At 40.4% G+C, this 15,719-nt stretch overlaps 2 protein-coding genes across 3 annotated transcripts; one reads left to right on the forward strand and one right to left on the reverse strand.

The window, feature by feature from the left end:
* The first annotated feature begins 3,316 nt into the window (after nucleotides 1-3,316).
* Nucleotides 3,317-4,844, forward strand: LOC133822171 (mediator of RNA polymerase II transcription subunit 11-like). The gene is made up of 3 exons (XM_062254415.1): nucleotides 3,317-3,606; nucleotides 3,707-3,823; nucleotides 4,476-4,844. The coding sequence occupies exons 1-3, from the start codon at nucleotides 3,553-3,555 to the stop codon at nucleotides 4,653-4,655; spliced, it is 351 nt and encodes a 116-aa protein (XP_062110399.1). The 5' UTR covers nucleotides 3,317-3,552; the 3' UTR covers nucleotides 4,656-4,844.
* A 6,010-nt stretch (nucleotides 4,845-10,854) lies between these two features.
* On the reverse strand, nucleotides 10,855-14,200 carry LOC133822173 (nuclear pore complex protein NUP35). Of its 2 annotated transcripts, XM_062254417.1 has the most exons (5): nucleotides 13,981-14,200; nucleotides 13,118-13,192; nucleotides 12,181-12,778; nucleotides 11,746-11,857; nucleotides 10,855-11,604 (listed from the first exon to the last, which is right to left on the reverse strand). In XM_062254417.1, exons 3-5 carry the CDS (start codon nucleotides 12,750-12,752, stop codon nucleotides 11,296-11,298), a joined length of 993 nt encoding a protein of 330 aa, XP_062110401.1. In that variant the 5' UTR covers nucleotides 12,753-12,778; nucleotides 13,118-13,192; nucleotides 13,981-14,200; the 3' UTR covers nucleotides 10,855-11,295. The 2 variants fall into 2 exon arrangements, with proteins under 2 accessions (XP_062110401.1, XP_062110400.1); XM_062254416.1 differs by lacking the exon at nucleotides 13,118-13,192 and having other exon boundaries at nucleotides 13,981-14,199.
* Between the last annotated feature and the right edge of the window lie 1,519 nt (nucleotides 14,201-15,719).

The raw sequence follows: 15,719 nt of genomic DNA on the forward strand, positions 1-15,719 counted from the left end.
GCTAACAGACACATGGAGATAAGTTACTCGAGCTCCCGATCGGCAAACTTGTGTTTGGAGGGACACATGTCAGCCATTAAGGTCGTTTTGGGGCCCATGTTGGGGCCTGAGGCAGAACGTGTATCAAATTCCAAATGGTCAAGCCTCTTCGATTACACTAAATGATGAGACACGAGTCGCAATTCGAATGGTCGGACTTCTGCGAACATATTACATGTAGGGACAAGTGTCGTATGCTGAGTGGTTGGGACTCATTTGTTTTATGACCGATGTCAGTATGATACTTACATAATTTGGAGGGCTCTCTCTTCCCTCAATCCCTCTTGATTGGCTAGGGCTTCCGATATGAAATTTTCTTCTCAGTTTCCACAAATATGTTCTCATGGGTTTCCACCAGATCCGTGTATTCGACATACTGAGGGGTGTACCGGTCCTCCTGATTTTTCTTCCCCCTTTTGTTCCATCTTCAGAACTGGTTGCTATTTCCTCTTTTTTTGCCTCCCCTGGTTATTGTTTTGTATTGTTGGCTGGGCTTAGGCCATTAGGATAGCGTTGAAGCTGGCCTGAGGTGTGGAGTAACTGTACTGGGAGTTGCTGACCTGACCGAGGTTAGCTTTCGACACCTGACTGTATTGGGGGCCTGGAGAAGTAACCCAAATTGGCTACCGAGGGCCCTAGCGTGATGCTCGGTTCTCCAGATAGTCTCAATAAGGAATCTTCCCAGTTAATGAATTCTTGGGCTCGCTTGGAGAAATAGTCCAATATGTGACAATTTCTTCTTTGCAAATCATCTCATAGAGGGGTCATATGAAGGATTCCCACTTGTAAGGCCATCAGTTGTTGGTCTTCATCTACCTATTTTGTATGAACGACTTCTTGGTTGAAGCGGTTAATATATTTCTTCAAGGTTTCACCGGGCCTTTGCTTTATATTGGCCAACACGTTAACTTCAACACTGACCTTTCTCGCGACCACGAGTTGCCTTCTGAACTCCGAAGACAGTTGTGACCAATAGTGTATGGTTCCTGGCTTATACTTTTGGAACCATTCACTTGTTGTTCCAGTGAAGATCAAAGGGAAACATGTACAACATGCATCCTTAGACACCTTATGTAATGTCATTTGTCTATTGAATCTGGCCAAATGGTCGGTGTGATTCGCAGTCCCATCATAGGATTCCATTGCAGGCATCCTAAAACCAAAATGCATGAGCGCCTTGACTAGATGGCGAGCACAGGGCTCTCCTCCTTCCTCGTCAGAGTCCGAGTCACATCCTTGGCATTTCGAGAGCCAGTCCATTTGTTGTCGCATTCTCATAAGCTCATTGAAAACTGGATGGTTTGCCAAGTTCTCGAGCCACCCGGGCTGATGAGCCTGCCTTCGAGCCCTTCTTCGCTGAGCATTCGAACCATATCGGAGGTCTAGGTCATCGGGTGTGTACTACTAATCTTCATCAAAGTTTTTTTCATGCGTGTAATCATTGTTGATGGAAATACTGATGTTTGGATAATGCATGGGAGCCCGACCATTCCTGCGAGGCCCTAGTCCTTAGTTTTCTTGAGGTAACTAAGGGCGCGTGTGGGAGGCATCCGAGCTCCTGTTCACATACTGATCGACCTTTGGGCTCTCCGTGGAGGCCTTGGTGGCGGTATGGGATTTCTGGGCTCCTGGGTAGGCTGTCGGAGACCCTCTTGGGCCCTTTGAGGTCCACTCCCTCTTACGCTAGAGACTGGAGGGAGGGACCACTGGGGGTACTTGTTGGTCAAAAGGGCTTCGGGAGCTAGTGGATCTACAGAAATCCCCTAGGTAGCGAGTGTGGCTCGTATGATGTTCATGTTTTCCATCAGAGTAGCCATGTTGGTCTGTTGGACTTCCAACTCAGCTTGCTGCGCAGCTACTTGGTTTCAGAGGTCGATTACTTCCGTGTTTTCAGAATGTTGAGGAAGTGTAAAACTAGAGATGTCGTCATCTGGGAGATAATCTTCACCGGGAATGAAGTCATCTTATAGCTCATAACCGTCATATTCTTCCTCGGGATAATACTCCTCGTCCTGGGGCAGTTCATTCTCCTCCTCCGTTGGGGGATCCACGACGGGGGGAAGCTCATTGTGCCTCTTGTCACGCAGAGGCAGATCGGGATTCACTCGAGACAAGTTTCGTGTGTCCACCATGATTGAGGTTTCTCTAGTTTCCACAGCTCTCAATAAAAGTACCAAAATGTTGACCAAATTTCTGTCAACTATGAAAAACAGAAGAAAGCTTGCAGAAAAAAAGATAAGAAAAAACAAACAGTCTTTTACGTGGTTCGACCGTCAATGAGGTCTAGTCCACGAGTCACTTGTATTAGGGAAAGCTCACCGGAATCACAAGCTTTTTGGGGTTTTACAGCTTGGACAGAGGATTATCTTACTCCAAGGTAAACGGGAGTCCAAAATGTAAGGTTTGGGATCCTCACAAATGACCCCTTCATGCCTTATTTATAGGCAGCATGAGGGGAATTAGGTCATGAGTGATTAAGATAAAAACGTTTATATTGGTTTCCTCATTTAGTAGGAATTATCTGTTACATAATAAACACCCAACACATGTTGTTGGGCAATAGGGTTGATTCAGAAGCCTTCTAATCTGGAAAAAGATGCGGTCCCCGAAATCATAACAGAACGGTACCAGGGACCACTCCCAAAATGAAGTTCGTGCGGGGCATGTCATTTGTAGTCTCCGGAAATCTCGCTAGACCGTTAGCGAGGTTCCTCGGGCTTTCCGAGAAGTTGGTGTGAAGGCTTCTTTCCCGAGCTTGGCCTCAAGGACTTCCCAAGGAGTTATACCACGGAGACTCATGGAGGGCTCTTAGCTCCTTCTTCGGGCAATTAGTTGCTCAGAATAAGATGACTCCTATGAGTGGTAATACCTTTCCGAGGACTCTTCGGAAGATACGTCACGTATGTTGCCACGTGTTGGGAATTACTGACATGGAATCCAAGTCAAAAAAGTCCTAGAACACATAGTAATCGTCGTTTTTTATATACTTTATTTTTATGTCATTCTTGTCATTTATTGTTGTTTTTCCAAGTAATCGTCGTTTTTAACATACAATCATTTTTATGTCGTTCATGCAACTTAGTGCCGTTTGTCAGCTTACATGTCAGTTTATTGTCGTTTTCCAAAGAAATTGTCGTTAAGTAAATTTCTTGTCGTTTATTGTCTAATGCAATTTGTTGTCGTTTTTAGGCTTTATTATCGTTTTTAAAACGCTGTCGGCTAACTATTGTGATTGTGGTTTATAACAGTGGTCGTGTGCTAATAAATTATTGTCGTTTGATAAGGAATTCCACTTTACCGAATCATCCTGTTACATGGTTCCTCTACATAAAATTAGATTATTTTATAAATGCATGGTCGAAGTTTTGATATCTCGTTCAGTGTTTATTTATAAGTATATAATCTTTGCAGTTTAAGGTTGGTATGGTTGTAATATCTATAAAACTCCATTTGTGATCAGCATCAATCAAGATCAAGGTCAAGGAAGAACGTGAACTTTGATCAACTTCACACATGGATTCCCAGACACAGAACACGTCGTTGCAGAGACTTCAAAATGTAGAGAAGGTAATAAAAAATTCAATGATCCTTTGGATCAAAATCAAGCTTAAATTGTTTTTAGGGCACAATTTTTTAACAACTGATTTATTAACTGACTATTGCACAGAGAATCGTTAGGGTTTTGGAGCTTGCTGGCGGTGTCATGGACGAGCTCTCCAACCCCACCGGTCCCAGGAAGGAGTTCGTCAACAACCATTGCCGCGAGTTCATGCAAATGATCAAGGTCTCTCCCTATTTCATCTTTTTTTTTTTCTGAAATTGTAATAGCTGTGAGACTTTTCTGAAAATGGGGTTGGGGATTGGGATTTGAGGGGGGAAAAGGGTTGCAATATAATTTCAAAATAAAACTATATTGAGATTTTGCAGAACGGGTGGATGCTTTCATGGAATGTTTGATGAGTCCGCAAACTGTTTGACTTTATGCCTCATAATTCGTATCATTCTTTTGAGGAGTATTGGTTGAAGTCCTAAACAAGGTTTCTTAAGAGTAGGAATCAAAATGTAAAGGAAACAAAGTAGGAATACGAAAATGAACTTGTTAAATGCGTAAGTAGACACATGAATTGGGGAGACACTTTTCTTATTTTTATTCAGTTTATGTCTCATTATAGATCAGTTGTGTTATACCCCAGAATTCTGAATTCCCCATTGTTAGCTACTTTGTCAGATAACACGACCTATGTTTTGTGCTAATGGCTGTTATAAGAAATACTATTTCGATCATTTGGTCTCTTTGATTTGGTTTCTTACTTAGAAAAAGAAAGTGAATATTAACCAGTTGATTTTAAAGTATATGTTTAGAGCTCTGGTCTTGGCCGATTGCTTTAAAAATTGAGAATGAAAATTATGTGACATGAGGCTGCTTTTTGAATCAGGATATCCAAGTGGCATTGAGAGAAGAAATCAAGAGTGCTTGTGATTATCGTCCATTTGAGAAGTGTGATTACAGTTCGAGAATAGCCAATGAGATCTGTTGCAAGAAGCTGGATTATGTGGTGTTGCAGTTGGATCAAATGAAACAAACCATTGATGATTATCGTAGTAGTACTCTTTGAATATTCATGGAGGAAAACAAGAAAGTTCTTTTCTATAGAGTAGGTATGTATTGTAGATTGCTCTTGGGGGTCAATCCAATTGAGGTGCTTGCGACTACTTTGTTGGAAGTATTTAAATGTTTAGTTTTGTATTTTCCTTTTCAAACGATTTTCTTGGTAGTGCAAGAGAAGTAGTTTTATTGATTCAAATACTATAGTCTAATTTGTTCAAAAAAGATACTATAGTATAATACACAGTTAAAAATAATTTATTCAAAAACTATGAAGTATGAACACAGCCAATATGCTCGTCAAGTTTGTGTTCCGGACCAATTTGACTGGTCCAGTGCCTAATTCACTATTCTAGCAATGAAAGCAAGGTGGTGAATTATGATAGCTTAGTAAAATGAAATGTATTCTTCGAGTCAATACAAAACTCCACAAGCAATTAAGCTTAACATTCAACATATCCTTTTCTGAATACAATTTTGCTATTTGAACTTAGCAATTAGGGAAAATCAATAACAGAAAAGTAATAACAGAAATTCAGTTGCTCCCGATGCTTCTCAACGCCTCTCCAGCCTAACAAACTCTTGGAGCCAACGAGGCCTCACGCGCACACGCGACCCACGCATTCCCACTCTCTCACCATCGCTGGTTTGCACGCTGTTCTGCTCTTTGTTGCCTTCGTTAGTTTCACGCAGCTGCCTGGGGTCTTCTCTTGTTGCTGCTTCCTTCAACCAGCCCTCCATTCTGTCTTGGACCTGGTTTGGGTCAATAGATATTGGGCCTGGGCTAACACTACTCCCCTCCTCGAAAAAGACCTTGTCCTCAAGGTCGGTAAGGTCGTATAATTGACAGAACTCCTTAAAATCCTCCCATGTGGCGTCTTCAGGTGCACTCAAGGACCACTGTACCAATACTTGGGATTTCTTGTAATTGTCCGTTCCAATTGTCCTTGTAGCCAAGATAGCTTGTGGAACCATAACTGGTTTATTGTTGATGCTGAGTCCCGGTAAAGAGTAGCAAGTGGGAGTTGAGGTACCATAGAATGGTTTCAGCAAGGATACATGAAATGTAGAATGTATTTGACTATCCTCCGGCAACTCCAGCGTATAAGCTATTGGGCCCGCTCGTGCCTTGATTTTGAATGGTCCAAAATACCTTCTGCAAAGTTTAGAGTTCAGGCGCTTCGCCATTGTAGACTGACGATATGGTTGAAGTTTAACTAAGATCAATTCGCCAATTTTGAATTCCCAATCTCGACGTTTCTTGTTGGCCTGCTGCCGCATTCTATGTTGAGCTTGTAACAAATTCTGTTTTAGTTGCTGCAAAATAATGTCTCTAGATAGCAAGTCCTCCTCTACTGCCTGAATCGTTGTGGTCCATCGTGTGTATGCTGGAATTGAGGGTGGGTTTCTGCCATAAACTGCTTGGAAGGGAGTCATACCAATTGCTGAATGATGACTCGTATTGTAATGATATTCAGCCCAAGCGAGAAACTTACTCCACTGGCGGGGGTTATCCGCTGTAAACGCGCGTAAATACTGCTCCAAATATCGATTAGTCACCTCAGTTTGTCCATCCGTTTGTGGGTGATAGGCCGAGCTCATCTTCAAAGTCGTTCCCATCAACTCGAATAATTTCTTCCAAAATGCGCTGGTGAAGATTGGGTCTCGGTCAGAAACAATTGATCTAGGCAGTCCGTGCAAGCGTATGACCATGTTAGAAAATAACTCGGCTACTTTGGTGGCTGAATAATGAGTGGGCAATGCTCCAAAATGAGCGTACTTAGTAAAACGATCCACCACAACCAGTATATTAGTTACTCCAAATGAATTTGGCAGCCCCACAATGAAATCCATAGCTAGATCTTCCCATACACGTTCTGGAATTTCAAGTGGTTGTAGTAATCCAAGGGAGGGGGTCGGTGAATACTTTACAGTCTGACAAACAACACAAGATTGCACAAACCTGCGTACCTTTGTTTTCATCTTAGGCCAGTAAAAATTCGCGTTCAATCGCAAAAAAGTCATTTCTGCCCCTGCGTGTCCAGCCACTGGAGTTGTGTGAAATTCCTGCATAATTCGCTGTTTCAAATTAGAGTGAGGGCTGATGTATAGTTTCTGTTTAAAGTATAGCAATCCGTCACGTTTTGAAAACTCAGTAGCACCACGCGAGCCTGTACGTAGCTGGTCGTGTAAGTCCCTCATATCCGGACACGTGATGTTCTCCCTTCTCAATTCCTCCAAAAATTCGAAACAGACTGATGTGATTGCTGCTGCCAATAAAGAATAGGATCCTTCATGTTGCCGAGAAAGTGCATCAGCTGCTGAATTTTCTTTACCAGCTTTATATTCTATTGAAAAATGAAACCCAATGAGTTTACGAAGAAACTGTTGCTGCTCGGGGGTCTGGATAACTTGTGTAAGGAGTTCTTTAAGGCTTTTATGGTCCGTGCGAATGAGGAAGTGTCGACCCAGTAGATATTGCCGCCATTTCGTAACTGCTTCAACTATAGCCCGTAACTCTCTGAAATACGCAGAAGTTCCAACAAACTTTGGCCCTAATTTCCTGCTGAAAAACGCAATGGGATGGCCTTCTTGCATCAATACGGCCCCGATTCCCACGCTTGAGGCATCAGCTTCAATTATAAACTTTTTAGAAAAGTCGGGTAGAGTGAGAACCGGTGTTTCAGTCATTGCTTGCTTGAGGTGATGAAAGGCAGCATCGGCTTGAACATTCCAATGAAAGTTATCACACTTCAATAATTCGGTAAGGGGGGCTGCAATGGAAGCATAATGCGCGACAAAGCAACGGTAATACCCAGTAAGCCCCAGAAATCCCCTTAATTGTTTGAGATTACGAGGTTGTGGCCATTCTAACATGGCAGAAATTTTCAAAGGATTTGCCTGTACCCCTTGTGCCGACACCAAATGTCCCAAATAATCAATAGTTGGCTGAAAAAACTTGCATTTGTTTGCTTTGGCATAGAAACAGTGATCACGTAGGAGCTGTAATACCACCCTCAGATGGTGGCCGTGATCCTCCAATGTTCGACTATATACAAGTATGTCATCAAAAAAGACTATCACACAATGTCGAAGTAAGGGCTTGAACACTTGATTCATGGTTTCTTGAAAAGTCGATGGGGCATTTGTGAGACCAAATGGCATTACGGTGAATTCATAGTGGCCTTCATGCGTTCTAAACGCCGTTTTATGAATATCCTGTGGAGCCATCCGAATCTGATGGTAGCCAGCTCTAAGATCCAGCTTAGAGAATACCTGTGCGCCTCCTAACTCATCTAACAGCTCGTCAATGGTGGGTATTGGAAAGCGATCTTTAATGGTAATATTGTTCAATGCCCTGTAATCCACACAAAAGCGCCAGGATCCATCCTTCTTTTTCACCAACAACACAGGTGAAGAGTAAGGACTATTACTTGTCTGTATGAATCCGTAGTTCATCATCTCACCCACTAACTTTTCAATGACATCCTTCTGAAAGTAAGGGTAGCGATAGGGCCTGACTTTGACTGGTTGAGTACCCGGTTGCAAGCAAATACGGTGGTCTGTGCCGCGGTGGGGTGGCAACTGGGTTGGCTCTGAAAAAACATCGGCAAATGTCATGAGGATGCCCTTGGCCGTCGCTGGTAGAGTAGCTTCAATCTCTTCCATTTCCAATACCGTGTGTTGCTGATTTTCACGTTCTGCTGCTAACATGAACATTTCCTTCACATCCCCTTCATGCACCATAGAGCGAAGCTGTGTGATCGATAATTGATGGGAACCCAATTCCGATGAACCAGCCAGTTTGATTATTGCTTCTTGCCACTGAAATTCCATTGTTAAAGCCTTGTGGTCGTGGATGCAAGGTCCTAAAGTCTGAAGCCATTGCATACCCAATACTACATCGAGTCCCCAAATAGGCAGAATGTATAGATCTACTTGAAATTTATGGCCCTGTAACAGTAACTCTACCCCTTTGCACAGCTGCGAGCACCAAAGTGAATTTCCATTACCCATGTATACCTTAAACCATTTAGTTTCCACGCAAGTTAAGCCCAATCGAGCTGCTAACGCCTCCTGGATGAAATTATTGTTGCTACCCGTATCTATCAACACTTCTAACTGTTCCTTGCCATGATAAGCTGGAATACGAAATATTTTGGGCTCGGTTGAATTAGCTAGTGAATTCAGACTAACCTCTTCTGCTTGAGAGTCCTCACCATCGGTCAGAATCTCTACCCCCGTCGGTACCTCATCATCTTCCTCCTCGTCCCCCTGAGTACATAAGATCATAACTCTGTTTTTGCATTTATGACCGAAGCTGTATTTCTCGTCGCAAGTAAAGCATAAGCCTTTCTCCCGTTTTTCTTTAATCTCCGTAGGTGATAGTCTCTTAACTGGTAATTGTGAATTGCTCGGTATTGGGTACTTTGAAGTTGCTGGAACGCTAGTATTGGAGCCACTGGAACCCAATCCTACCCCCTTTTGAGCTGCTGGATTTTGTGGATTCATGAACTTGGGTGACCAATTAGAACGCATAGTTTCACCCCGAGCACGGCCTAGCAACTCCTCATTACGGTCTTCAAATAATTGGGCCTTAGCCATAGCGTCTGCTAGATCGATAGGTTTAGCCAGCAACAATTCCCTGCATATCTCACTCTTCAAGCCCCACACAAAGAAATTCATAAAATATTGTTCCGACACCCCTGTAATCTGGGTCATCAAAGTCTCAAATTCTGTTCCGAACGATGATACTGGACCTGTCTGCACAAGCTTGGAAATCCTGCCTAAAGGATCATCATAAATGGAAACTCCAAAACGCATCCTCAATGCACGCAGAAATGACTCCCAGTCCGAGAAACCTCCTCCCTTCTCCATCCACTGAAACCATGTTGAAGGAGCTCCCTCAAGATGAAATGCTACCATGGCCAATCTGATTTCAGGTAAGACCCCATGTAAATCAAAGAATTTGTTGATTTTGTAAACCCAGTCTTCCACATTCGTTCCATCGAAGCGATGAACCTTCACTCGCAGAACCTTGAGTAGTGAGTTTACCTCCCGAGAGTCGATCGTTGCTGTCGGACGATGCCCAGACGGAGACCCTGTTCCGCTGTTCACAGGTCCTTGTGCGCCTTGTGGCTTAGACAAGGGTGATTGTAATTGGTCCACTCTATCATCCAAGCGAGACACCTGCTCCTCCAATCTTGCTGAAAACCGAGCAAATTGCTCCTCTGAATGTTTCTGGAAATTGGTTTCCATAGCTTGAAGCATGGCTGCCAGTTCCTCGTTCTTCATGCTAGAGATGAAGATCCAATGAAAGCACCAGTTATAGCTCAGTAAAATGAAATGTATTCTTCGAGTCAATACAAAACTCCACAAGCAATTAAGCTTAACATTCAACATATCCTTTTCTGAATACAATTTTGCTATTTGAACTTAGCAATTAGGGAAAATCAATAACAGAAAAGTAATAACAGAAATTCAGTTGCTCCCGATGCTTCTCAACACCTCTCCAGCCTAACAAACTCTTGGAGCCAACGAGGCCTCACGCGCACACGCAACCCACGCGTTCCCACTCTCTCACCATCGCTGGTTTGCACTCTGTTCTGCTCTTTGTTGCCTTCATTAGTTTCACGCAGTTGCCTGGGGTCTTCTCTTGTTGCTGCTTCCTTCAACCAGCCCTCCATTCTGTCTTGGACCTGGTTTGGGTCAATAGATATTGGGCCTGGGCTAACAAATTATGACTAGTCAAAACCAATAAATGGAATGACATTATGATGTTAGAAAACTTCAAAACTTGTTAACGGGGCTCAGTTATGAATGAACGAAAGACAAATGTCCTATCAGCATTCCTAGAATTGATTTGAACTATAATGGGACTCAACAACTAGAGAGTGTTTGTTATGGGAGTTTGGGTTCTTGAGAAATTAAAATTAAATCTATATTTAGTATATTTTTTATGTTTTTAAATCTATATTTAGTATAATTTTTATTGCTTGTGTAGGTTAAATTTTTTGAGTAAACAGTTTTTAAACGCTTGAACTTGAGTTTGAGATCCTCTTCTCTTAATCTCAACTAAGGCCCGCCTAGTAAAAGCCTTACACTTGTGAAGAAAAACTTTAATGCGTTAAAAATATGAAGATTTTGATCACTTCAGTAATTAAACTTGTTATTTATTGTTGTGAAAACTTGCTTGGGAAGAAAACAAAAATGTAAATTTCAAATTTCAAATTTCAAATTTGTAGGATATTTAGTCAAATGCCAATGCCAAATGTTATGGCTCATGTTTCAGAAATTCTCATGGCAGCAATAAAGCAAACCGTTACAATAATGACACCGCTTTCTGTGGATTCCACATTTTTTAACAATTGCTCCTATTTCAGCAAACCAATAACATCCTACAAAATCACCCATTGCATATTTTATAATAGAAAACAACCTGCACTCATCAGCAGTAAAGTCTTGCAAACAAACAGCAACCCCAAGGTGATGTAAAAATTAAAGTGAAGCTCTGTTGACAGGAATCAGGATTTGGGGAGTTGCCAAACTCTCTGCCGATACATATCAGCCGGTGCCGATACATATTAGCCGGAACGATTCGATTCATTATGTTCTCTTGATGGAAATGAAATTTTGTGAAAGAAGAGTAGCTACACTCCAAACATCAAATCCATGATTTTGGATGCCAATGATTTTGTTGGGGAAGCAATGGCGCCTCCATTCTGCCGTACACTGGTATGACCATTCTGTAGATAGTAAGGCCTGGGAGGGTTGCCGGATGCATTTAGTTCTGCAGATTTGATAGATGACTGAGGCGGTAGAGTCATAAATCCCTGGGTGTTGAGTCTATCAGTCAAAGCCTGGCGCTGCATTGGATCCAACGGCTTAACACCTACTATTAGTATCCCATTAATTTGCATTCCATTCTTGCTGAGTGCCTTCTGAGCATCAGAACGGTTCTGTTCAACAAAGCAAGCAATTAACTTTAAAAGATTAGGTAGATAAAGACAATTTCAAAGTAAATCAATATAGTGCTCCCATGGTATAAACTCATAAAAATATATAAATGTTGATATATTGACAGCATGAGAAAGAAGAACCTGATATAGGATGTGCATCCAGTTAGCATCTCTAGGACCAGGAACATGTTTCAAGATCACGCCACATTTCTCAAACTCCCTAAGAACAAAATTTGTGTCGGCTGGAGAAAATCTGGAAAGAGAGTAAAAATCAAAAGTCCATACGTTAGTGCGTCAAATATATAAATATACCCATATACATACATATATATAAATATTTAATGGACCAAAATATACACAATGACATACACTCAGTATCAAACAAAATTGTTTCACTAAAGATTTCTATAGCCTTCTCACAATCAACTCTCAGGCTTAGATATGGATCTAGGTTCTAACTATTTAGGATGACGAGCACCGAGATAAAATGGATTGTACTAGTATAGATAACTAAGGCAACAAGCAATCAAACTAAGACCCAACCACTTAGCATGGAAACAAAAGCTAAAACAATACCCGTAAACAGTAACCCATTCTTCTTCATTGAGGTTCCCAGTTGTCAGAGTATTTCTCTGCATCTCTGGCCTTGCAACTTCCCTAGGGGGTGGAAGTGTGATCAAAGCACCAGGCTGGACAACACCCTCAACAGGTGAACTCTTTCCCTTTTCATCTTGCTCACTACCACTCTTTGAGGGTGACCACCAACTAAAACCGGCCGAACCCTGTTGGTTTTGTTGTGCACTCATCAAAGCACCAGAAGTGCTTGCCTCTGATTTGTTTTTTGCTGGAGTTAGAAACTCATAACTAGAACTTTGGCCAGGAGATCTGGGATCTGATCTGACTTCAGGAGAAACAGGATAATCAGGGATTCCAGATTCAGGAGAAAAATCAGAGCGGTCTTCCAAGGTGAAAACTGGAGGTGGTGGAAGATCAGAGCCTCCAAAATTTTCACGCCATAAAGCGGATACAGCAGCTGCCTGGCCTGAACTTGAAAATTTTCCTCTCCGGGCTGAAATAGGTGAAGCCAAATCTTGGAAAAACAATGACTGCCTCCCAGATTTGGGAGTTCTGTGTACTGTGGTGCTCATTCTATTACTGTGAGAGGAAAATTTGTCTGTAAAGCAAATACAAAAGATTAAGCCCACCTTCAAGTTTCCACAAAAAAAAAAAGGAAAAAAATTTGGCAAATAAGTGACCCAAATAAATAAAAAAAAACATAGTTATGACATCCAATTTTTTAGGATATGTGCTTTAAGAGAATACTCAAAAACAATCCAGAAATCTAGATGGTTATTTCATTTCGTTTCTGTATTCATTGCAGCACTTTGATAGACAATATATTAAACATGGCATAGTTAAAGAGCCAAAAACGTTAGTTTAGCGAGTAAACACTTCTAAGGTTATTATCTTCAGTAAAATGGAGAGAAGATAAGGAGGAAAAGAGCTACAAAACCTATGGGAGGACCGGAGGAGAGTGAATGGGAGAACTCTTTCTTTGTAATGTTTGGTGCGAGAAGATTTAGATAATCTATTCCAATATGAAGACAGAAAAGATTAAAATTGGCTCAAACTGATTATTTCAAATTCATAAATTAATGTATCCCGACTCCCCTCATAAAATCATTCTTACCAAACAACTACAGTATTCCAAATCCATCCACAAATCCACTCACCTCTCTTGTTCCTTCCATTTCTCCCCCTTACCAACCAGACTAAAATTATAACAAAAATCCGGATTCTAAACCCCTTCCATCGAAATGTCAAGGATTAAAAAAAGAAAGAAAAGACACCATCGAAATGTCAAGGATTAAAAAAAGAAAGAAAAGACATACTTATAAAACTGGTTAAGCAATTCCAAAACAGAAAGCTTAGCAAATAATCCTGAAAGCCATCCCCAAAAACGAAGAAGTTTTTCTTTAAATACAATAAAGTAAGAGCGGTATTATCTTAGCCAAATACTTAAACCCAGCAAACATATATGCTTAAAACATTTCAAAATAAAAAAGAAACGAGCACCAGCCACGAAAGTTTAAACATCGAAAATTTACAGCACAGGCTAATTGATATGAAAAATCAAAAGAAATTAAAAAAAAACAATAATAAATCGCAAATCGACTGAGCTAAACAGCACATCCACCAAAAATGCCAGCAAGAATCTACAATTCGTAGTTTATATCATAAAAACTAAGCTAAGCAATGAAATGTTAAAGCTCAAATATCGAAACTAATTTGCTGAGCAAGCAAAATCGACGCATCTCCTCATTCCCTCCATTCTTCGGTAATCGAACGCAGTAGAGAGAGATAGAGAGAGCTTACCTGAGATTGAAGGATACGGTACAGCTACAGATTACAGAGTAGAAACAAAAGATTTCTAGGTTAATTGATTTGGGATTGGGATTTTCTAGGATTATGATCTGCCCCAAGTTTTCGAACTGGAACTCGAACCAGTATCGAATCCCAATAATAAAATAAATAAATTTGAAACCCTAAACCCTGCTAATTTCAATTCAAATTTGTTGGCACTAAAATGACTAAACCACTCCTGCCGCTCTTTTTGTTAAAGCTTCCGCGGTGCACTAAATCCCCCCACCACCACCAGGGACTTTTTCGTCACTCAAGTATTTAATTTCCGAACGACGATGTATTATGTGTCGTACAGAATACATAATACTATACTATTTAACGATGGTGGTGTGTGACCTCCTTGTTACAAATAACAAAAGGCTTGTATCAATAAGAAATTGACACATGTACAATGAGTTAGCAATTAACGGATAAAAATGGAGGTTGTAATAACGAAATCACATTTTCGGTAATATTTAGTATTTTCCTTATAAAAAAAATTGGATATATAACTACACCAAAATAAAAATATTGAGTATTTATGCTACTAATTACATTTTAACCACTTACAATGTTTCTTTATTTATTTATACTTTCTCGAGGCAAGGATTCAAATTAGCAATTATATATACATATATTTTTTTTGTGATGCAATGTGCACTAATTTTATACCCCGATATCTCGTAAATTTTACTTCCATTCATTTTATTAGGGAATTTCCTCATTTGGTACTATGTATTTTTGCAAAGTATCGTTTTGGTACCTTCTTTTGACAATAATGCTCATATGGTACCCTAGATAATATATTTTAAAATCACGCATATTTGGTACCCTAGATTCGGATTTTAAAATCACGCATATTTGGTACCCTAGATTCAGATTTTAAAATCACGCATATTTAGTACCTTAGATTCGGATTTGATAAATAAAATTTTGTCAACATGACCAAAATGTCATCAGTTATATGTAATTAAGTTTGAATTTGGAACTCATATAATTGAGAGCAGTTTGACTAAATTGGTAAAATTTTATTAATTAAATTTAAGTTTAGGATACAAAATATGTACGATTTTAAAATACAGGGTACCAAATATGTACAATTTCAAAAAATAAGGTACCAAATAAGCATTATTGTAAACACAGGGTACTAAAACGATACTTTACAAAAATATAGGGTAACAAATAATTACCTACTGTTATACCCAGATTTCGAGCCATAGTAAATATGACCTCGAAAGCTGAGTTCGCAGCAAATGGTCTCGTGAGGATTAGAGTGATCTAGGATTGTAAGTCGAGCCTGCAAAGTATGATATATGATCTCGAATGCGGTGATCTCGAAATGATCTCGATCTCGAAAGGTAACTCCGAGAACACCTTCATCTTCAGGAACTTCGGAGCATGGGTCTTGAGCTCGATATCCTATCTCGAAAGCAACGTTAGCTTGGGAGATGTCAGTGGCTTGCACAATGACATGAAACCTGAAATGCTGGAGCCTTGAAGATACGTTATAACCACCTTGAATATCTACAAGTATTATAAATATGAGATGTAACCCTCATTAATTGATGTAAATCCCCAAGAATTATGGGATATTATTTATTCAGTTATACGCCCCCTGATTTTTGGGGGACGTTTCCTTTTATATCTGATTATTGGCATTTAAAGCCATTTATTTTTATTCACAAAAGAGTAACTACCCAAAATATGTGGGA

The sequence above is a fragment of the Humulus lupulus genome, chromosome 3 (genome assembly GCF_963169125.1).
Source record: "Humulus lupulus chromosome 3, drHumLupu1.1, whole genome shotgun sequence".
NCBI lineage: Eukaryota > Viridiplantae > Streptophyta > Magnoliopsida > Rosales > Cannabaceae > Humulus > Humulus lupulus.

Bases quoted from the DNA above. Each gene is read 5' to 3' on its own strand.
- LOC133822171 (XM_062254415.1), top strand. From the start codon at position 3,553: ATGGATTCCCAGACACAGAACACGTCGTTGCAGAGACTTCAAAATGTA. The intron at 3,607-3,706 runs GTAATAAAAAAT...ACTATTGCACAG, and splicing joins GACTTCAAAATGTAGAGAAG to AGAATCGTTAGGGTTTTGGA. The intron at 3,824-4,475 runs GTCTCTCCCTAT...TTTTTGAATCAG, and splicing joins AGTTCATGCAAATGATCAAG to GATATCCAAGTGGCATTGAG.
- LOC133822173 (XM_062254417.1), bottom strand. From the start codon at position 12,752: ATGAGCACCACAGTACACAGAACTCCCAAATCTGGGAGGCAGTCATTG. The intron at 11,858-12,180 runs GTATTGTTTTAG...CTCTCTTTCCAG, and splicing joins GAATGGGTTACTGTTTACGG to ATTTTCTCCAGCCGACACAA. The intron at 11,605-11,745 runs GTTCTTCTTTCT...TTTGTTGAACAG, and splicing joins GGATGCACATCCTATATCAG to AACCGTTCTGATGCTCAGAA.